The 24,216-nt window shown below is 39.2% G+C and overlaps 1 protein-coding gene across 9 annotated transcripts in view; it reads right to left on the reverse strand.

Moving 5' to 3' along the window:
- The window catches only part of ATXN2 (ataxin 2), a 472,151-nt gene that overhangs the window by 90,707 nt on the left and 357,228 nt on the right, over positions 1-24,216 (reverse strand). For 6 of the 9 annotated variants that reach the window (XM_029571728.1, XM_029571727.1, XM_029571733.1 and 3 more), the window contains one exon: positions 23,433-23,486. The exons of the other annotated variants lie outside the window; for them this stretch is intronic. In XM_029571728.1, the coding sequence (XP_029427588.1) occupies positions 23,433-23,486 (54 nt within the window). The remainder of the gene's footprint in view (positions 1-23,432; positions 23,487-24,216) is intronic. 9 annotated transcript variants of the gene reach the window in all.

The raw sequence follows: 24,216 nt of genomic DNA on the forward strand, positions 1-24,216 counted from the left end.
AATCCAGACGTATGAAGAAAATTATTATTTTTTTAAAGTAGCACTGAAAAATGCTGGGGGGGGGTTTTGGGGGGGGGTGCTGCAGAGGCAACGAGGCAATGAACTAATTGAAAAAGGTTAAGATCAGACAAAAAAATGATTGAAGGGGCTCACAAGGCAACACCCACATGGGAATTCCTGCACATGCTCAGAAGAGCAAAAGCTCTGAGTTTACAGAAAGGGTCCCGTTCAAGGCAGGTTGACATCACTCACACGTTATGGTTAACTGAGCCTTGCCTGTTGACAGAGAAAAAAAATTGTAACACTTAAAATGTGCATGCTTTTATTCTTATTTCTAGCAGCAATAGTTTTCTCGTCAGTGGTCTCTGTCAAATATCTACCTACGCATTTTAGCTTACAGTATCTACGTGTCAACACAGGCAATTGTCTGGTGACAGAAGCTGCTGTTACTGGTATCTTTTAATTAAAACCATCTTTCATAAGGTTTAATATTGTACTGAGGGGTCTCCTTTCAATTAACCTCCACAATAATTTAATAGCTGATACAACAAAAGCTATTCAACCCATTTTACTTGTTTCTTGGTAAATGAGTATATTTTAAAACCTTCCTATTTTTTATAATGAAGAAAAAACATCTGCCATTCATATATACAAGATTTTCTAGTCTCTCTAAATGTATACAAAATTGCTATTCTACCTGTTCCTCTTGAAAATTGATTTTTATAATCTACGTTTCCAATATAAGCATCATGCATAATGAGTAAGACTGATTAAAGAGCATCTCTGAAAACATCAGAAAAGTTCACTTTATAAAATTATATTTGGTTGGTCTATAGAGATATTTTTTAATCTTAAGACATCACATCTTAAGACTCAACAGTCTCACTCTGCTGACCCTCTCAGGAGACGGACACTCAGCAGAGGAACATTCATCAGACGAACACTTAGCGGATCCATCGACCTACTCCAGCCAAGATGCATACCTTCCCAATCCCCATCATCCGCAACCATTTCAGAAACTACATCAAACCCTCCACCGTTCCTAACATTCAACCAAAGAGGCTGATCCCCATCATGATCTCCCCATTCACTCAATTTCTGGGCCTTTCTTTGTTCTCACTAACACTTTTTAATGCCCAATCTCTCACGAAAAAACCCCACATCAAAGACTATCTACTGGATGCCAAACCTGACATTTGCGCAATTATAGAAACATGGATGAAACCCACTGATTCTGTGCTGATCAACCAACTTCCCACTCAGATGTACGACATTTTCTCAATCCCAAGACTTAAAAAAAGAGGAGGCGGCCTCCTCCTAATGGCAAAAAAAGATCTAAGACTTTCACTTCAACACTCAGAAGCAGCTGCACATCTTGAATTCGCAGTCTTTAAATCCACCCAGCTTCAAATATGCCTAATTTATGCCCCCCCAGGGCTCCTAGAATCAGACCCCTCCCTTTTATTGAACGAATCGCCAAACATATTAACTACGAAGCCCCATCTATAATACTGGGAGACTTTAACCTTCACGTTGACGCTTTTCCCCATTCCCCCAACTGCGAAATTTTTCTCTCCTCACTTAAATACCTGGGTTTCAAACAGATCATAGATAGTCCAACACATAAAGCAGGTCACACTCTGGATCTAATATTCCTAAACAAAGGCCTCTCCTCTGCTGCTAAACCCTTTTGCACACCCATCCCGTGGTCAGACCACCGGTTGATTACGTCGACCCTAGAGTTCACGAAAACCACTCCCCAACCATCTCACAAATCCACAATCCAATTCAGGAAACTGTGCACTTTAGACAACCTCAGCTCCCACCTCTCTAAAGAATTAGATCATCTTGATCTCTCAGATGCGGCCATCACCTCATGGTTCAAGATAACCAACAAAGTAGCAGATCTACACTGCCCTACAATCACCAAAGTACTACACCCGAATAATGACAACAGGAAACCTTGGTTCACATCTGAATTGAAATCCCTTAAACAAGAATTAAGAAGCAAAGAACACAGATGGCGGAAAAATCCTTCCACAATGACGCAAGCAGCCTTTTAAGATACTATGCACCGTTACAGGAACACGATCCTCCGAACAAAGATTTCTTCGCACAAAAAATTCACTTCATCTTTGACTCCAAAGCTCTGTTCTCGTACGTCTCATCTCTTACAAAATCTTCCCCACCTACTATTCCAGATGACCAAGCTTTAACTAAGGCTACTGAATTAGCTACATACTTTGAAAAAAAATCTCCAACCTGGTAGCGCCACTTATTTCCAACAATAATCAACCCTATCTCCCTTACAACTCCACAATTCAGCAAAACTCTAGACTTGAAACATTCGAGCCCACTTTTTCATTGGAGATTGAAATCCTGCTCAAGAAACTCAAGCCATCCTCTCACCCCTCGGACCCAATATCATCAAATCTCCTCATCTCTATCCCAAAAATCATTGCCAAGCCGATTTCGGAAATCATTAACTGCTCGCTCACACAAGGCCTAGTACCAGATGCTCTAAAGATCGTGATTCTCAAGCCACTTTTAAAAAAAAGAAACCTGTCACCAGCAGACCCAGCCAACTTCCGCCCGATAGCCAACTTACCGCTCATCGCAAAACTATTAGAAAAAATTGTCAACAAGCAACTCTCAGAATACCTGGACGATCACAAGATTCTTGCTCCAGCACAATTCTGTTTTCGCAAATTGCTAAATACGGAATCCCTTTTAATCTCATTCTCAGACTCCATCATCCTCAGCCTAGAAAAAAGACAAACGTACCTTCTCGCTCTTCTAGATCGTTCTGCAGCTTTCGATACAGTGAACTACTCAATTCTATTAGATCGCCTCTCAGACATTGGTATCTCTGGTATGGCACACAGATGGTTCAAGTCATTCCTGAACAACAGATGCTCGAAGGTCAAAATTAACAAAGAATCTCACTCCGTCTGCTACACCCTGGGTGTCCCACAAGGTTCATCCCTCTCTCTAACCCTCTTCAACATTTACCTTCTTCCCCTCTGCCAGCTTCTTACCAATCTTAAGCTAACTCACTACCATCTACGCTGACGACATTCAGGTACTCATCCCCATCAAGGACTCCCTAACCAAAACCCTCAATATCTGGAACAATTGCCTCCAAGCAATCAACAACCTACTCACTAGCTTTAACCTAGTCCTTAACACCAATAAGACGGAGATTCTTATCTCCCAAGACGACAACAATGGTCTAACCAACATACCAATCACTTCCCAATTGAATTTCTCCCCGCATGTCAGAGACCTGGGCGTAATTCTGGATAATCAGTTTAACCTAAAAAAATTCATCAACACTACAACAAAGGACTGTTTCTTCAAATTACAGGTTCTGAAAAAGCTAAGACCCCTCCTCCACTTCCATGACTACCACACGGTGCTGCAATCCATCATTTTTTCAAAACTTGACTACTGTAACTCTATCCTCCTAGGTCTCCCAGCAAATACAATCAGACCTCTGCAGATGGTACAGAACTCCGCTGCGAGGATCCTGACCAACACCAAGAGAGAGCACATCACGTCCATACTTCGCGACTTACATTGGCTACCAATTAAATTTAGAATTCTTTACAAAGTACTTATGATAATTCACAAAGCCACGCACAATCTAATACCTCTTGATCTTATCTTACCTCTTCATTTCCACAAATCCTCCAGACCTGTAAGATCTGCCTAAGAAAGGCTCTCTCTACGCCCGCCCCCCCCCCCCCAATTAAGACCGCCCTAAGGAAACGTGCCCTATCCACTGCTGGTCCCTCTCAATGGAAAACTCTTCCCCCAGATCTCCGGCTAGAATCATGCCCACCAACTTAAAAAAAAAAAACAAAAAACTTAAAACTTGGCTTTACAAACAAGCCTTTCCTCATCCAGATGATCCCCCCCGGAAATCAGGAAGATCCATCCCGGAACACTAACCAATACTGCTTCACACTCACAAGGAAGTACGTGCTCCCTCTCTTCTAGGTCATTCATGTTCCATTCTCGCCCGGAATGGACTCTGCCATCTGACTTGGTCTAGACTGAACATACTTTCTGACTTCCTTAATGCCTTATCATCATCATATATTTATTCTCATTGCTTTAGTATATAATTTGATCTTACTATTGCGCCTTTATTATCATATGTTTTTCTCTTGATTTGATATTAAGAGTCATTCTAATCCTCACGTGGCTCATACTTTCAGTTGTCATTATTTACCTTACATAGAAACATAGAAATGATGGCAGAAGAAGACCAAACGGCCCATCCAGTCTGCCCAGCAAGCTACGCACTTTATCTTTTTTTTTTTCTTTTTCTCTCTCCCATCTGTTACTATTGGCTTCCAGTACCCTCCAGCCCTAATTCCCTTCCACCCCACCACCAATGTAGAGAGCAGCGCCGGATCTGCATCCAAGTGAACATCCAGCTCAATTAGGGGTAGCAACTGCTGCAAACAAGCAGGCCACACCCCTGCCCCATACTCTTACCCACCCCTGTTTTTTTGGTTTTTTTTGGAGACGGCAGCCCTCCATCCTTCCTCTCCGTGAAGGTGGAACACCAACCACCGGCATCCCGCTCCGTGAATGCCTCTGTGGCTACTGCCGCTCCGTGCAGTGTATTGCTGCCTCCTCTTTATTCACGTCCTCTAGACTTGTATTTCATGTAAGGGCTCCTCCCAACTATTTTTATATGTTACCTAGTTACTATATTATCAGTTATTTGTAAGGGCTCTGCCCAATGGTTTTGTGTTCACTGTAAACCGATGCGATGTGCGAACGGTCATCGGCATATAAGAAATGTTAAATAAATAAATAAATTAATGGATCCACAGTGTTTATCCCACGCCCCTTTGAAGTCCTTCACAGTTTTAGACTTCACCACTTCCTCTGGAAGGGCATTCCAGGCATCCACCACCCTTTCCGTGAAGAAATACTTCGTGACATTGGTTCTTAGTCTTCCTCCCTGGAGCCTCAGCTCGTGACCTCTGGTTCTGCTGATTTTTTTCTGACGGAAAAGGTTTGTCGTCTTTGGATCATTAAAGTTTTTCAAGTATCTGAAAGTCTGAATCATATCACCCCTGCTCCTCCTTTCCTCCAGGGAGTACATATTTAGATTCTTCAATCTCTCCTCATATGTCATCTGATGAAGACCCTGCACCCTTCCTGGTCGCCCTTCTCTGTACCGCTTCCATCTTGTCTTTGTCTCTTTGTAGATACGGTCTCCAGAACTGAACACAGTACTCCAGGAGAGGCCTCACCAAGGACCTGTACAAGGGGATAATCACTTCCCTTTTCTTACTTGATATTCCTCTCTCTATGCAGCCCAGCATTCTTCTGGCTTTTGCTATCGCCTTGTCGCATTGTTTCGCAGACTTCATATCATTAGACACTATCACCCCAAGGTCTCTTTCCTGCTCCGTGCACTTCAGCCTTTCCCCCACATCGAATACAGTTCATTCGGATTTCCACTCCCCATATGCATGACTTTGCACTTCTTGGCATTGAATCTCAGCTGCCATATCTTCGACCACTCTTCCAGTTTCCTTAAATCCCGTCTCATTCTCTCCACTTCATCCGGCGTGTCCACTCTGTTGCAGATCTTAGTGTCGTCCACAAAAAGACAAACCTTACCTTCTATCCCGTCCGCAATGTCACTCACAAAGATATTGAACAGGACCGGTCCCAACACAGATCCTTGCAGTACACCACTTAAAACCGCTCTCTCTTCAGAGAAAGTTCCATTTACCATCACACATTGTCTTCTGTCCGTCAACCAGTTTGCAATCCAGGCCACCACCTCGGCACCCACTCCTAAGCTTCTCGTTTTATTCACCAGTCTCCTGTGCGGAACCGTATCAAAAGCTTTGCTGAAATCCAAGTAGATAACATCGAGCGCTCTTCCTTGATCCAATTCCTTGGTTACCCAGTCAAAAAAGTCAATCAGATTTGTCTGACAGGATCTTCCCCTGGTGAATCCATGCTGCCTCTGGTCCATCAATTCTCCGGACTGTAGATAGTTCACTATTCTCTCTTTCAACAGTGACTCCATTACTTTTCCCACCACTGAAGTGAGGCTAACTGGTCTGTAGTTACCAGCCTCTTCTCTGTTCCCACTCTTGTGAAGCGGGTCCACCACCGCTCTTCTCCAATCACTCGGCACCACTCCCGTTTCTAAGGATCTATTGAACAGGTCACACAGCGGACCCGCCAGCACATCTCTGAGCTCCCTCAGTATCCTTGGATGAATCCCATCAGGCCCCATGGCTTTGTCCACTTTCAGATTCTTTAGCTCTTCCCATATATTTTCTACTGTAAAAGGATTTTCATCTATTCCACTTCCCTCCAGTTTCTTGTTGTGTAGAGATGGTCCTTCTCCAGGGTCTTCTTTAGTGAACACAGAGCTGAAGTATTCGTTTAATATTTCTGCCATTTCTTCCTCTCTCTCCACACATTGATCATTTCCACCTTTCAATTTCATTATACCACTTTGTACTTTTCTCTTTTCGCTGATGTATCTGAAAAATGTTTTGTCACCATTTTTTTTATCTCCTTGGCAATCCTCTCTTCCGCTTGACTTTTTGCCGACTTGATTAATTTCTTTGTCTCCCTCAGTTGAATCAAATATTCTTCTTTGTGCTCCTCCCTTTGGGATCTTTTATATTTCTTGAATGCTGTTCTTTTAGCTTTAATTTTGTCAGCCACCTCCTTTGAGAACCAGATAGGTTTCAATTTTCTTTTGCTTTTCTTTACATTTCTAACATATAGAGTAGTTGCCTTGGTGATTGCTCCTTTTAGATTGGTCCACTGCTGATCCACATCTGTCTCGTTCTCCCATCCTTTTAGTTCTTCCTCTAGGTACTTCCCCATTTCCTCAAAGTCCGTGTTTTTGAACTGTAAAACTCGGGTCTTTGTGCTTCTTTTCCATACTCTTTTAGTGATATTAAACCATACCGTTTGATGATCACTGGTGCTGAGGTGGGCACCCACCTGGACATCAGAGATATTATCTCCATTAGTGAGCACTAAGTCGAGTATAGTTCCTTCTTTCGTGGGTTCCATTACCATTTGTTTGAACAAAGTTACTTGCATGGCATCCACTATCGCTCTACTATTTTTAGATTCTGCAGATGGGATTTTCCAGTCTACATCTGGCATATTAAAGTCACCAACGATCACCACTTCTCCCTTCTTACCTATCTTATGGATGTCTTCAACCAGATCTCTGTCAAGCTCTTCCTTTTGGTTTGGAGGCCTGTAAACCACTCCAATATAAATGGACGCTCCGTCATCTTTTTTTAGGTCGACCCATAGTGCTTCTTCCTTGCAGCTCAGATGCTTGGATATTGTTTCTGACAAAGAGCCACACCTCCCCCTTTTCTATCCACTCTGTCCTTCCTTAACAAGTTATAGCCTGGTATTGCTGTATCCCAATCATGAGATTCTGTGAACCATGTCTCTGTGATAGCAACAATGTCCAATTTTGCCTCCGTCATTAGGGCCTGCAGATCTGGGATTTTATTTCCCAAACTATGAGCATTTGTGATCATAGCTTTCCAGGTTCTCTCTTTAAGGTTATTGCTTTTCCTGGACTCCTTATGAGACTTTAGTTGAGATTTGTTATTCAGTTCACTCTTTCCTTTTGCAGTTGTGCCACTGATGACAGAGTTATCCATCTCAATTAGCTTTTTCTTTTGGTTAGGGATCTTGAAATTCTGCTTGCATTGGGTTTTTCTTCTCTTTTCTGGTAACACTTCAATGTTTTTCTCAAGAACTTCTTCAGTTTTTAATATAGAGAAGGCTTTTTGTTCTTTTTGCATTTGGTACAGTGTGTGTCTCCTCATCACAGGTCTAATTCTACCAGAGCCCACTGTAATCCTGGTTTTTAATGAATTCCTTAATGACCTGTTTGAGTGGGGGGGTATACTTGTTGGCTGCCCATCTGTCAAGAATGGGTGACTATGGGTCACATGTGTTATCCTACCTGAGCCTAATGTATCTCTTTTTCTTGACTCCTGTTTTGTTTTTTTTGTGGTATTGGGGAATTATTTTCTGAGTAATGCAATGTGGGTGTAATTCTTGTAATTGATGCTAATTGAGCTTTAACCTCAGTCAGCTCCTTTTTCAAGGAAGAGAGTTGTGCACAAATTGGGCAAGCTCTAAGTTTCCAGATGTTTTCCCTGAGAATAAAGGCTCCACAGCAGTTACATTGGATAGTCCTCATTTTGGTAAATTTTTTTGATTGGTATTTCCTTTACTGTTAACAATTTATTAATTTATCTTGCTGCTAATGTTAAGTTAGGCAGTCTTTATTAGAAAACAAACCACAGGGGTGGGTGGGTAGAGGGGTGGGTAGGGAGGGAGGGAGGGAGTCAAACAGTTTAACCTGGGACAAGCTGGGTAGAGCAGGACACTTCCTGGAACTTTAATAGTCTTTTATCTATTAAATGATCCCTCAGCACTTATGTGCCAATATTAAACAGATTATTAAAGACAGCTCTACAATAAGAGAAATGCAGGTATACTGAATCTTAAAGCAAACAATTAGCAAGAAACCAGACCAATAATATCCAATACCAGACCTAGAGAAAGGTGTAAACAGATCAGTACTTCTACCCAGAGAGCCCAGATATAATGGAGCACAGAGCACTGTTAGAAGGAATAGTGAAAGAACACAGAGCAGTTTGTTTGTTTTTTTGGGGGGTTTTTCCCCAGAGAGAGCACAGATTATGAATCTGAATTATGAATCAAAAACCTTTGTTTTTGATCCCTTATTCCAAGTTCCATGTCACCCTGTTCTATGTAATGCTATTTGCAACTTTTGTGTTTTCACTGTAAACAGATATATGTAAATTTTCTACATGAATGTCGGTATATAAAAGTCCTAAATAAATAAAATAAATAAATAAATCACATAGCTCAGGCAACAATGTATGTACTATAAAGTGGGATAACAGATGGGAAAATTAATATATTAGGGTCTAATTTAACAATTTACGCAGTTGTATTTATTTAAAAGATTTATAGTTCACCTATCTACCAATCTAATTGAATAAATCAAACATGCATAATAAAATCTCACAAAACAAAATATAAACAAAGCTGTAGTAATGCATTCTCTCTTTGTACTTCACCCCCGTGGTCAACAGAGCATATAAGATCCCACCTTTAGTTCAGCACCACTCCCTCCCCATATCTAATGACAGGTCTTTGTAACAATCCAAATAGCTATCACTACAAGCATGGCTACAGCCCAAATATCCAGCCTTCTGGGTCCCTGTGGCTTTCCTGGACAATACCCTGTCACTATCAACCTGACCAATCTTTGGGGAATTGTAGTTTATGAGTCATTCACTTTCCTTTTTCAACAGACATAAAAAAGGTGGAAGAGAATTTTAAGATAGCCTGGATTTCCTGTTTATAACAGCCAGCAGGACTGAAGTGGGTCATAAAAGTGACACATACTAGGCCCTATTGAAACACTGATCATCTCACCCATCATAGACACCTCCTCAGCTTGAGGGGAGGCATCTATTCCAGTACTTTGCAGGCTACAGCGCTAAAACAATCTGATACAAAAAGTGGATGAATAACTACAAGTTTGAAACTTGTGAGCAGTAGTGCCAATCATCAAGGCTTCATTGGATGGCATGAAGTCACAGGGAAATAAAAGTAGTACTTTACACAAAGACTAGAGTCTTTAACATAAGTGTACAATTCTAGAAAATAAAAATAACTTTTGTTCTTTATTTTGAAATAATCTCTTAAATGTGAGCCCTTAATGATGGCTTTCTTCTGAACCAATATGTGCTTGGCATCACTTGTTCCCCCATTCCTCCAGAACTATCCTGGCTGGTACTTGCATTACCTTACAAAATCTATGTGCTAGCTGAAAGTAATCATGCAGTAATACTCCCCAAGCACCTGTTGCCATTGTTGTGGATAGTATATAAACTGGTGGCACTGTCTCAAAAACAACAAATCTGTTTGACAGGCAGAAATGTTGCCAATGGAAATTATTCATTGAAATATTTTTTGCTTTAACTTTTTTCCATTATTACTCTTGTAAAATAATCAGCAAAACAGCTTACTAGAATATCACATCACAGAAAGGTTTGCTTTATTTCATATTCTGGCATGGTTGTAAAACAGCTTTTTATTTCTGATGTATACTAAGTTAGATAGTATTTTGGTCTGACCTTGTACTGCAGGTCTTATAAAGTGACAGACGTATTAAGCAAGAAGAAATTTTATCTGTAAATTTCATTCTATAAGAGGAGTATTTCTATGGATTCAAGATATATGAGAGTTAACGTGTGCTGCCCCAAGGTGCCTTCTGACCTTGTGCGCTCTAGAACTTGCAACTCTGCCTAGCAACTTAACTATTTGCTGCACACAAGAGTTCCTTTGTGAATAGGCTAGAGTAAGTCTCTGACAACTGTGTAATGTCCCAGTAGGAGGCAGATGTGTTAATCCATAACACCACTTTTATTTATTTGGCTATTTTTATATACCGTTGTTTGGAACTGGCCTTCACAACGGTTTACAAGCATAACAATACATATAACATTTCTATGTATAACGAGAGAACATATGGAGAGATACAATGTGTGGTCGGTTAAGAGGGTTACAACAAAAGTATCTTGGAGGTTTCCAAGTTGTGCACAAGGCAGTTGTACAGTAAAACAGACAGTAATTAATAAAACTAAGGTAGTTTAAATTCCAAACTTTATAACATTTACATTATACAGTAGAGACTTGGTTAGCATGAGGGGCTGCAGCTGGAGAGTGCGATGTGAGGTAGTTGTGTTGGTGTTTTTTTAGCCTATGCTGTCTCTATAAGTCAGGTTTTGAGGTGTTTTTTAAAATAGTTTTATGTTGCTCTGGATTCTTAGGGGTTCGGGGAGTGTATTCCATAGGTTCGGGCCAGCCAGTGAGATGGCTCTCTCCCATACCATATTGAGTTTGGCTGTTGTGACATCGGGGATGGCTAATAAAGCTTTATTAGCTGATCTTGTGTTCCGTCATGGTGTTTGTAGGTGGATTACATTATTTAGCCATTCGATTTCTCTCCCATATATTGATTTGTGAAGCAGGGATAGTACTTTGAACTCTATCCGTTTGTCGATGGGAAGCCAGTTAAGTGCTTTTAGTACTGGGGTGATGTGTTCCATTTTATTTTGACCCATTAGGATTCTAGCAGCCGCATTCTGTAAGATTTGGAGGGGTTGCGTAGTTGATTTGGATAAACCTAACATCAGGGCGTTACAATAGTCGAAGCTTGTAAAGATCAGAGATTGCAATATTGTTCTGAAGTCAGTTTGGTTTAGCAGAGGTTTTACCGTAGTCGTTTCAGTATTAAAAGTTTGACGACGCCTCCTTTGACCTTTGTGGATATGTGCTTTTTGACATTTAATTCAGGGTCAATCCATATACCCAGATCTTTCACTTTATCACTGAGTTTGATTATCATATTTTCGATTTGTATGATGTTGTTTGTGGTGGATGAAGTATTTTTTCTTTGCAGGAGAATGCATTCTGTCTTGTCCATGTTGAGACAGAATCGCATTTGGCTTAGGAGTTTTTTTTATGTCACTGAGATATGAGGCTGCTAGTTTGAGTATGTTCTCTAGTGTGATATCACCGGTATAAGTTGGATGTCGTCAGCATATATGTAGTATGTGATGCCTAGACTAGAGAGGAGTTGACATAATGGGAGGAGATAGATATTGAACAGTGTGGCTGATATTCCTGAGCCTTGTGGGACATTGGTTTCAAGTGGTATTGATTCTAGCATTATGAGGATGTGGTGTTGACCAATATCAAAGCCTCTTATGATTGTGTCTGATAGGGCGAGGAGTAATGTTTCTGTGCTAAAGTATTTTCGGAAACCGTGTTTGTCCTGGGTATAGTATGTTATTCTGTTCTAGATGTTCATTGAGTTGTTTGAGTACTACCTTTTCGGTTAGTTTGGCGAGAAGGGATAAGTTTGAGATGGGACGATAATTATTAAGTTCTGTGGGATCTAGGTTCTTTTTTTTTTTTTTTTTTTTTTAATGAGTTTGATTATAGCGATGTTTAGGCAGTCAGTAATGATCCTTCTTCCAGGGATTTGTTTATGTTGTTTGTGATTACTGGGGTGATAGTATAGTATATTTCTTTTAGGGTGTGAATTGGAATTTTGTCGAGATCATGGTTGGCAGGATTTAGGGATTTAATTAGTCCGTCTATTTCTGTGGTCGAAAGGTAATCGAAGGTGGACCATGGGCATACTTCTTTCGTGAATAGAGTTGTGTTTGGATAGGGTTTGTGTTTATGTTTTCAGTTATTTTACTGATTTTACTTTTGAAAAATTTGGCTAGGTCTTGACATAGATTTTTATTTGTGCAGGAGGTTGCGGGGTTCATATCAGCAATGAGCTTGTTCACAATGTTGAATAGTGTCTTCAGATTGTGGGAGAAGTTTTGTATTTTTTTGCCATAGTATTCTCATTTGGTTTTGTTTATCAAATTTTTGTAGTAAGCTAAATATTTGCGGTAATTTGTTAGGGTTATTGGGCATTTCATTTTGCATCAGGCCTTTTCTTTTCCTCAAGATATTTTTGGTTTCTCTCAGTTTTATAAAACAGTTGCAGGTAGGTAATTATTCTTTCCCCAAAGGCAAGCATTTTCCTAGGATTAATACTAATGGAAATTAGAACACTAAAGACCTCTTTTGTTTCTTTTAAATAAAGGACTGAAAGCTTCAGAAAGACATCTGGGTAATAAAAAATGGATCTAGGAAGGAACAGGAGTCACATGCCAGAGTTAAATTCTCTCTTTCCTCCTATATCCAACTGAAATGTAAACTACATTCTAAAACCAAGATAATTATATGGTAAATTTGTATAAGAAGAACTTAGATCATCATCTGAGCTGACCACTTGAGATAAAATGCATATGTAACAGTTCCAACTAAGCTTGTACTCAGCTTTCATGAAGCTGAAAAGGAGAGAGTGTAACACCTGCAAGCAAGGATAGTGATCATGAAAGATTCTGCTGTTGAACCAAGAAACTTCTAGACAAAAGGAATATAAATTTATACTCTAGTTCACATGCTCTCAAGCAGATGAATAGTTTCTGATGCAAGTAAAAAGTACAAACAAACATGCACTATGAGAAAGTACAGACGATGTTGTAATCCAAACAGAAAACAAGTACAAGGCACAAGAATAAACTGTTTTCCTGAACTCTCTTAAATGGACATCATATTTAGAGGATCATCATATAAGAAAACTGTTGGCACTTTGTACATCTCACAGTTTCAGTGTTATAATCAGTCTTAGTCAGTCAGACATTGCAAGGTTATGAATAAAAACATCCAATCACAGGAAAAGTGGTGACTTTGAAAAAAATTACTGTTCAGCTTGGGACGTTTAATTTGATCATGGGTCCTTGTTAGGGTGCAACTTAGAGAGTACCATAGCAGCATTAATAGCTCATTGTATTGAACTGGGACATACTTTTGCTGAATAGTGGTGGACATTATTGGAACAAGGTTCCGGGAGATGTGGTGGCAATCCATAAACTGTGTTGAATTTGTGGGAACAATTTTTCACATTCAAAAATGTAAACCCTGGGCGACTCAATGAGGAGTGGCATACAATTATTTAAAGTTATATTAAGAGAAGAATGATAATGTGGACTCAGTTTTATCCTATCAGTGAAATAATGTTTATATGATGCACTTATATATCATATGATATGTTTTCCTTTTTAGAAAAAGGCTCTTGGGAAGAGTTAAGAGGCTTGAGGGCTTTGGGAATCTTATTTGCAGTTCTAAATGCACAGAATATTGAAACACGGACCTGTATCAGGGTAGGAGTACGGCTATTTTAAGACTTCAGTTAAGTACAATCAACAGATGACTGAATAGGACTGATCACCACCACCCTGAAACCATGGGATATACATTAAGTGCCAATGGTTTTTTTTATATGATGGGCCTCTCATAAGTAGGATGCACATTTAAGACAAGTCAGGAAGGTAGATATACATATTTGCTACAGGATCCTTCCTGTTAAGTGTTTGGCCATTTGGTGTTAGTATACCAGAATAAAGTGAGCACATATCTTCTGAAAGAATACCTGTGCCAAACAGGAAAGCTGTTGAAAATGTTTTAAACTTCAAAGGAGTGTGAAACATCATCTTGTCAAGGAGAAACCTGGTCTAAGGGCTTCGACTATACTGGCTCAACAGGCTCAAGTAACTACCGCTAAAACACAATAGTCTAGGTCAGGTAATTTAGCTCATAAGATTTAAGTGGATCAAAAGGGGCTTTGATCAGCTGTGTGAAGAGCACATTAGAATCCTATGAGACAGCAAGCTTTTTGACGGCATACTGTTTCCTGCATTTTGTATAACAATTTATGCTCCAATTTCTAGTTTAACTAAACTGCTTACACTTCAGTATATCTCTTTGCCGTCTGCTTCTGTAAATCAACTCTAACTTCCTAGTAGAGCTTCCTAACCCACAAACTATGCTTCTTGTTCTAGAGAGACTGATCCCTCATTGAGGCAAGGAAATCTGGTATGCCCATTTAGGCAAAATAGTCCCTGCTGCCACTTCTGGGACTTTTGAGATAGCCGACATTAGAAGTAGGACAACAGAAATAATGCAACGTATGGGGTTGCAGTATTCAGGAAAACTTTGTGGAAGCCTTGATGTAGATCCCATCCGTGTTCAGCTTTCTGGTTAAAAATGAAATTGTAATACTTAGGGATGAGCTACAGTGGGTTAAAAGAACTAGGAGATGATGTTATCCAGTACATTAAAAAAAAAAAAAAAGGAGGGAAGTCCATCTTCCTACAGCCTCAGAGAGAACTCAGGACTGTGGATTAGATATACCTTACACATTCTGCTTCTCTGCAAAACAATTGTGGAACTGGAGCCATTGCATGCACCCAGAACTAAATGATGCAGGAATCCCCTGTAGCATGGACTGTGAAAAAGATGCCTGAGGTACCCAAAAGAAAAAAATGCATAAATTCTGATACAGAGTTGGGAAATGGAAAGTTATTTGCCTTCCAAGCACCTTATTAAGCAGGGTTGGCCTGTAGAGGAGGAAATAAAATCTCTGTAAGGCAGGTCAGCAAAGCAAAGGACATAGATCAAAACAGTTATCTAAGGAAGCAAAAAAGTAAGAGCATTCAGAAAATACAAAAATAGGCAGATGGGGAGAGGCAGAATTATTAGGAAAATAAAGGCATGTAGAGAGAGAAGTCAGACTAGCAAAAGCTCAAACTGAGGGGGAAAACTGCCCAGTCAAAAAGGAGAGATAGCTGCTTACTTGTAACTGGTGTTCTCCGTACACAGGACAAATCAATTACACAAGTCAGTGACATTATTATCCAACAGGGCTGAAATGGAAGAGCTCTCAATACTCAGTAAAACAGATGATTTTTCTGAGCATGCTTGGATGTCCCATTTAGCTGCCACTGCACAAGTTTCCTCAGCTAACCTTCATCTCTAAGCGGAGGAGAGTGGCAATGTGTGGCTGACTTTTCCTACTGTCTATGACGAACATCTTTTATAGGTAAGAAACTTTATTGTTCTGCTTGTCTACGGAGAAAGCTAAGTTGCTTTCCTGTTCAACTTGCCTTTAGAAATACACTAGGTTTGAAGAGACTGGATAGCAGATGCAATCAATTTCCATCAATGCGGGTACAAGGAAGAGGCAGACAACTACAGATCTGTCAGTCTAACTTCCACAGTGAACAAACCTATAGAAACACCACTATAGTGCAGCACCTTACAACATGCAAATTACAGAATCCCAGACTACATGGATTTTACAAAAGTAATCTCTTATAAATCAATCTTGATCGAGTTCTTTAATGAGATGACAAAAATGATGAATCAGGGAGATGCATTGGATCTTGTCTATATGGACTTCATAAGGTTTCCAATACTGTTCCACAAAAAACCGTGGCAAACTAACTAGTCAGTATGGGAAGTCAGAAAACTGAACTGGGTGAGTGAGGAACCAGTTGAGCAAAAGAACTCAGAAAATGGTGTTCTATGAAGCTTATTCTGATTAAGATAAATTGACCACTGAGGTATCTTAGGGCACTGAGTTGCGACTTTAAGGAAAACTATGCAGGTCTGCATATGATAAAATCCATGACATATGGAAGGGGGAATGAAAAAAATTTATTAGGTCAAGTATGGAAGCCATACTTTAAAACGAAAATGTAAAAACCATGCATCTGGGGGTGCAAAAATCCATAAGCCACTTACCAATTAGATTGGCAAGAACGTGGAACTGTTAAATAGGAAGATGACCTAGGAGTAAACGTCTCAGATGATCTGAATATCACTAGTCAATGTAATAAAGCAATTGAGAATACTAACCATATGCTCAGGTATATAAGTAAAGGTGGTATTTGCAGGGGAAAAAAAAAATACTGCCCTTTGTGTGTCACTAGTGAGATGCCACCTTGAGCTCAGTGTACAGTTGCTGAAATGTTCAGATTTCAAGCCTTTGATAAAATCGCTTACCTCGCTTCGGCAGTCCCACTGCCAGGACAACGCTACTTGGGTTCAAGTTTTCCAAGACGTTTTGCTATTCATTTGCTTTTATTTTCAAATTATTGATCTGGGTTTTGTCTGATACATTTTTCTTTAGCTTTTCTTTTTGCTTTATAGGTAATGTTGAGTATCTTTAAACACTCAGTCTTGGGGTTGCCGCAGCTGTTTGACTTCCCGTTTTTGCACTTTCATTACCTGTTTGAGATGCCGGGGGGAATACATCTCCTAGCTATAAAAACTTTGCAGCACTCTTTTGAACATTTAAAGCAGATAAGCGACTTTCTCTGATCTCATATTTCTTATATATTTAACATTTTTCAGGTATTTCAGTTTTTGACCTTTAGATCGTTATTTTGCTTTTCAGTTTTAGAACATCTGGAGCCATCATATTTACATTTAGGTTCTTCATATCACCCGCTCAGCCATAACAGGTTTGTTTTCAATTTAGATACTCACTTCTCTTGCATTCTTGATTATTTCTATTGTTTCTATATCTCCAAGAGGTACTTTATTGCATGATAAATTTTACTCACTTTACAAATTTGTTTCATTTCCTCAATTTTTCAATTAATTATTCAAAAAATGTATTCAAAAAATTTTTCTTGATAAATATTTTCATCTGATGTTTTGTTTTATTCCACTGACGAGCCCCCCTTTTTGCAAAAAGTACATTACTTCGTCTGACTAGGTTTCCTTTGCAAAGTATATATTTCTTTGTTAATGTATTCTGGACGTATTTTATATGTATACTTGTATGTTTTTGTCTGTGTTGTAAATATATCACATTTATCCCTCTTGCCGGATGCCTTTATGTGGATTTATTCCTGTTGCTGTAAAATTGTTTTGCTCATTCATATCTCTTTTACAGATCACTTACCACATTTTTAAAGTCTACCTTTGTCCCTCCCAATGCAGCTCTGCGAAACATGGTCCCGTGTCGGGGGACTAAACACATTATATTTATTTAGGCGACTGGTATACAATGATGTTTATAACAACTTTTGTTAATTAAAAGTACACTTTCATTTGAAATGGATGTTGCTCTGTATTTTCATTGTTTAAAACTCCTTGTTTCCATTTATAATCCATTCACGAGTGTTATCGCAGTACACATTTTGCCTTTTGATTCCCTCATTGGTGTGATATCTGCACATGGGTCCACTGTATCTTTGTGGTGTTTACCTAATCAGTATATTGCCAAGAAAATGCTACATAAGAACTTATTCCTGAAGTGTTGATAATAGGGTAATTAGCACCTTTGTGAACACCCTTTAACCTGATGCCAGGCCAAACAGTGTTCTACACTGAAAGCACCAACTTCTGGTGAAACTGAGCAATGGCAATGTAGATTTAAGAAGCAGAGAAAACCCTTCAGTTTAACCGCCTGAATGATGGAAGACAAAATTCTATATAAAGTCTTCTGTAACACAAATGTGTTCAGTCTCTTGAGGTCCAACACTGGATGATAATACCCAGAATTCTTCAGCACATGATATGCTGAACACATTACTATTGACCTCCCCTTAAGACACCCTCTCTCCCTCCGCCTATCCTGCTATTGTCCCTCTAGAATAAGTCCACCTTTAATATATTTATTACACGTATCTCAAATATGGTTATATTTTCTTTTGTTGTACTGTAAAGCCTGCTGCGTGTATTTCAATGATAGTTCTCTAAGTATTTTATTGTAAAGTTCCTTGTAAACCGAGGTGATGTTCTGAATGTGCCACAGTATATAAAAATCTCTAAATAAATAAAAATAAAATAAATAACACCAAGAAATAAATACTTGAATACCTCTGTACTACTGGTACAGAAATTAATGGTTTTATATCTAATAGATGCTCTATAGTCTCTTCTTGAGACTTTGGAGCAAAACATCTTGATTTGGGCAGGGATTGAAACTCTTATTCTGCAATCTCTCTCTTATCACACTTAACCTCCTGGTCTCGTATAGATGCACATGAACGTGCCCAGCACCAATGAAGACTTCCTTCCACCCTTGCCTCTGGGAAAATGGGTGAGGAGTACAGTTTGAAAGGAGCCATTCCAGTTCCTGGCTACTTTCAATTACTTTGACTCAGTTTCTGTAGTGTCTGAAATGAAACTTTTCTGTAGTCCTTTTGAAAAACATTTGAGGGTTTCTCTTTCAACAGCCAAATCTTCTTCCTTTCTTCCTGATTATACACAGAGGTAAGACATTTAACCTTAAAAAAAAAAAAAAGTAATTCCAAGTACCGGTACACCTTCAAGGAAAAATGTACTGATCATTGTATTTGCCAGAGGCAAATACCTCATATACCATAGCATGTCCATTAGGAACGTATCCGCCAGTGTCAGGGCTATAAGAGATAATGATTCATGACCATCTTTTATGGTTATCTGGTCTGCACTTTCCAGCTGCTCAACATATTTTATGATTGCTCTAGCTCTGGATATTTATACCGCAGACACATAACCTGTAATGTCGTGTCCATTAAACTTGTAAGTTCTTTTTAGAGCCTTTTCCATGCATCATATTAGTTTTCAGAGATGTTACTCCCGATATGGAAATTATGCACTTTGATAGTCTTGATACAGATCAATTCACTTTAAAGACAGAGCATCACTGGTCCTTCTCTTTCTTCGATACATTGATGAACCTGAAAAGGCACATCAGAATGGCTCCCTTGCCATGAGGGTTAGGACATTCTCTCTCTATACTTTTCCTTAACAAAGGGTAAATAGGAAAACATCTTGAACCTGGAAGGCCCACTCATTATGGAATTTGCTTTCCTATATTCTCAGGCTTCTCTTTCACTAACACCAGAACCAACACCACCAGTCTGGATAACATCCCTATCTCCAATTTTGTGTCCTCTTTTTTCTGAATTGGAGGATACTAGAGCTCTCTCTTCTATATGAAATTAATGAGGAGTCTGGTGAAGAGGGACTCATGGCCAAGCCATTTCTTTTTTCCTCAAAAGGGAAAGAATCTTTGAGATAGAGCTTTCTTGAAAAGATTGGAGTTTGCTTTGAAATGCTTATTGAGCCAGTTCACAATAGAGATTCGAGATCATTAATCTCTTCTCATCTTCTCCTGCCTGCCCTTCTAGCATCTAGAATTTGCCTCAGATCAGGCATATTGATCTAAGCCTATTCCTTTTTTTAATTTCCTTAAAATTCCTCAGAATAACTACCCCCAGGTGCAAGCTGTATTGAGATTTGGTTAACCCATTAGAAGTACTTTTTACTATGTTATTTTCTTTGTAATAATTTCTTCATCTAATGTGGTATAACATGTTTCCCAACTGCTTTAAAATACTGCATGTATTAGAAAAGTGATAAAGAAAAAAAGAAAAGGAAAAAAAAAAAACTAAGCAGAAGCTCCTTGGAACAATCTCTGGATTAAAACTTTCCAGGTGAGGGAGCCATTGGAATTTTCCTTGTAAGAACTCATGCAGTACTCACTTAAGAACTGAGCCCTTTCTGTGAGTGGCTGCACCAGTGAATCATCCACATCCTTGCAATATTCCCATAATCAAGGGACATACCAGATTAATCAATGTCACTGATACCAGAACCAAGAGAGAACCCACTAGGATCTCTCTCTCTCTCTCAGATGCCTGCCTCCTTTACCAGCACTTTTGAGAAAATTAAGATCTTTCTGATACGGCACCTCCCAGTTCAAAGATGTCTGTGCATTCTTTAAAGTCCCAAAATCTTACTGTTTCTATTCTCTCCAGGTCTGGAAACACTCCTGTGTCCTTCCCTGTCTGACACACTTTACAAAACAGTGGACAAAATGATCCAGATTCAGAAGCCTAAAATCTAGAACACAAACACTTCAGTGTCTCCCTCTATAAGGGGTTCTCTTATCAGATAGAGTTAGTCCTTTGGAACAGACTTTACTGTATTTGGGAATACTGCTGGTCCAACCTTAAAACAAGGAGTCCTCACATCCCAGAATATCACAAGACTCTAAGCTTATCCAGGAAAGATTCACTGTAGACCTATCGCCAAGACTTAATGGTCCGAAAAGGCCAAACCAGAAGATTTGCCCACTCAAGAAAATATCTGGGTTCAAGGGAAGGACACAGTCAAATATATAACTTAATTTGAATAATCAGTAAGACTTTCATTCTTTTTTATCCATCTTAAAAGGATGCAACATGCAAGAAGCATGTTAGAACATTCAAAAGTAGAGTCACAGATGAAATAAAAAAACTAAACCTTAAAATTCAAGGCCTTCGTGCAGGGGTCCTCGAGAGTCACAAACAGGTCTGGTTTTTAGGATATCCACAATGAATATGGCAAGAGATAGTTGCATACATTGGAGGCATATATCATATGCATATCACTGTGGATATCTTGAAAACCAGACCTAGTTGTGGTACTTGAGGACCAGAGTTGCCTACCCCTGCTTTAGTATCTTACTTATAATTTTGTAGTTTTCAAAACCTGACTCCAAAATAGGGAGAAACCTTTGCATTCAGTTTTTATTTTCTCCAGAGCCAACAAAAATGGTAGAAAATCAGATGGCGGGGGGGGGAAAGAGAGGGAAGAGGTCCTTTCTTCCCCCCACTGACTTTCAATTTTTTTTTTTTTTTGTTATAATAAACAATGACACATTCCTGGGGAAAATAAAATAAACACTGAAAATGATGGTTCCAAAGATAGGTTGTGCAAGGTCCTATCACACTGCCCATCATTTTTTAAAGTAAGACATCTTTCCTTCAAACAATCTCACGGGGGTTCAAGGCAACACCGCTACTTAGGCTCTGAGGTTGCCACTGCAGTTTTTGTTTTCTAAGGGAAAAAACTTCAGTATTCAGCTTCCAAGAATGTTACAGTCCTAGTATCAGTGGTACAGCTTCAATGAGCTTTCAAGAAAGCTGGCTTAACCTGTACGGCTTAGACATTTTTACAACCTTAATATCCGCAATATGGCTGTTTTGAGTTTCCAATACAGCTGGGGTAACTTGCACAGAATGGTCATGGTTATAACCCTAACACCAACAGACACGTGGTTGCCAGATGTTTTAGACAACAGTAGTTATTTGGATTATTACAATTTGGTGGCAAGACATGGAAGGGGGGCATGGATGTTGGATTAAAGTATGTGACTTGCAAGAACTAAAAGAGGAAGACAAAGTCCTAGACTAGCCTACTAATGGAAATAACAGAAGCCTGTACTGTAATGAAATTTAAACATGCTTAAAACAGATAAAGGACAGTGGTAGGAACAGGGTTGAGATGCTGGGTAAACGACAGAGGGGGAGAGCTGGTGTTGGTTTTAATATGGGAAGTCACATGCTGTTCTATCCAAAATGGTTCAGAACTGGATGAGAACACAACTGGACAAACTGGGTGGGTCAACAGTTCCTTATCTGCTGTTATTTACTATCAGGCCGATACAGTACAGTGCGCTCCACTGAAGCGCACTGTTAACCGGCATTTGGATGTGCGTTTTCAACGCGCTAGCTTTACCCCTTATTCAGTAAGGGGTAATAGCACGTCGAAAATGCGCATCCAACTCCCCCCGAGACTAACAGCACCCGCAACATGCAAATGCATGTTGATGGCCCTATTAGTCATTCCCGCGCGATACAGTAAGTAAAACGTGCAGCCAAGCTGCACGTTTTACTTTAAGAAATTAGCGCCTACCAAAAGGTAGGCGTTAATTTCTGCCAGCGCCGGGGAAGTGCACAGAAAAGCAGTAAAAACTGCTTTTCTGTGCACCCTCCGACTTAATATCATGGCGATATTAAGTCGGAGGCCCCAAAAGTAAAAAAAAAAAGTTAAAAATAATTTTAAATGAGCCCGTGGCTTGAAAACCGGACGCTCAATTTTGCCAGCATCCGGTTTCTGAACCTGTGGCTGTCAGTGGGTTTGAGAACCGATGCCGGCAAAATTGAGCATCAGCTGTCAAACTTGCTGACAGCTGCTGCTCCTGTCAAAAAAGAGGTGCTAGGGACGCGCTAGTATCCCTAGCGCCTCTTTTTACCGCGGGCCCTAATTTAAATAAAGTTACTGAATCGCGCGCACAGGAGAGTGGCCTGTGTGCTCGCCCGCTCTGTGTGGTTTACTGTATCAGCCCATATGTAAATTTAAAGCCCAGAAGCAGCCCACAGGACAGAAGTTGACTAAGGACCTCTGCAGGAGGGGGGCGATGAGACAAATGTTATGATGCAACTTCCAGTAATGCCTAGTTTCAATTATACTCCCCAAGCAGTAGGGTCCACAAGAACAATTACCATCATAAACATCTGAAATTTTTGACAACTCCTACCTAGCTATTTTCGTCACTATGGATCAAAGTAAATTGTTTAGGTAGGGGAATGGAGGCAAGGAAGGGCTAGCCTAAACCCATTGCAGCAACATACTGATACATGTGAAGTTTGAAAATAACACCATAAAACCAAACAGCAGATGTAGCAAAGGAACTTAATAAAAAGATACATATTATAAAAGGGTATACATCTTTCTTTGAAAAAATGTTTAAAAACTACATGAACTATAGTAAGACAACAAAAGAATGACTTAGAACAAAAAGAGGCAACGAAGCTGACTGACATGCTTATAATTCTGGATAACCTAGATGGTACTGCTGTTTTAAAGTCATAGGTAAGAATAATCATATTGCATGCTGAATTCTTGTAAACAAACCTATTCCTATAAACATTATTTTAAAAAGCTTCTTATTTAATAATATATGCTAGTTTAGACCTATTCATATCCAGCCTTTATGTTTTGATAGCTGTATGCTGTGTGTTGGTTTGGTGGAAAGAAAAACATCAAACCTTCTTCCATGTGAATTTAACTGTAGAGAAATTATTGGTAAAGAAAACAAGAACAAAATAACTCACTGGCAAAGTAGAAAGAAGGGCCTGTCTCCTTGCTGTTTGGTATTTTGGGACATGCTGAATTTGGGAAATAGAAAGGTAAATTAGCCTTATTTTTCCATGTGCATTTACTAAACGTTAAGCAAAGGATGGTGCATATTAAATATCTTTTTAACACACTTCTATACAGCTTTAATTTCTGTTTCATTTTAGATGCTAGAATATTGCTGAACCAACTTATGAAAATGTTCTCTTTAATTGAGCGTAATGGTAACTTTGCAACATGTAATTAAGACTCACACTATATAAAATGCAATTTCAGCCAACTTTAAAACAAACCTGCTACAGTAAAAAATAAAGCAAACTAACCAAATTATTACACATTTTTTTGTTCAATATCAAGTGTGTGTATTCTAAACAGTGCATAATTATTTATTGAGACTTAGCTTGTATTTGTTCCCCTAAAAAATGTACAATGAAGACAGTAATTGCAGCACACAAATATCACTGGTATGTTTAACAAAGTTTTAGTTCTGGACAGACTGAAGAAAAGATTATAAAGAATTTAGATGCAGGATCAAACATTCTTTCATGAAAACTCAAGATAAAAGGACTGAATGATGACTATTTCCTAAACATATTTACCACATTAAGAAGAATGTTGTAAGAGCAGCACCACATATAAAAACTTTTTATTTAATGTATATATTTGAATTAGCACACTTTCCTCTTTTAATTAATCCAACCCAAAACGTTTGATCTGATCACCAACTTTTATAGCAGCATGTAACCAAACCATGATCCTAAT

The sequence above is a fragment of the Rhinatrema bivittatum genome, chromosome 11 (genome assembly GCF_901001135.1).
Source record: "Rhinatrema bivittatum chromosome 11, aRhiBiv1.1, whole genome shotgun sequence".
NCBI classification, from domain to species: Eukaryota; Metazoa; Chordata; class Amphibia; order Gymnophiona; family Rhinatrematidae; genus Rhinatrema; species Rhinatrema bivittatum.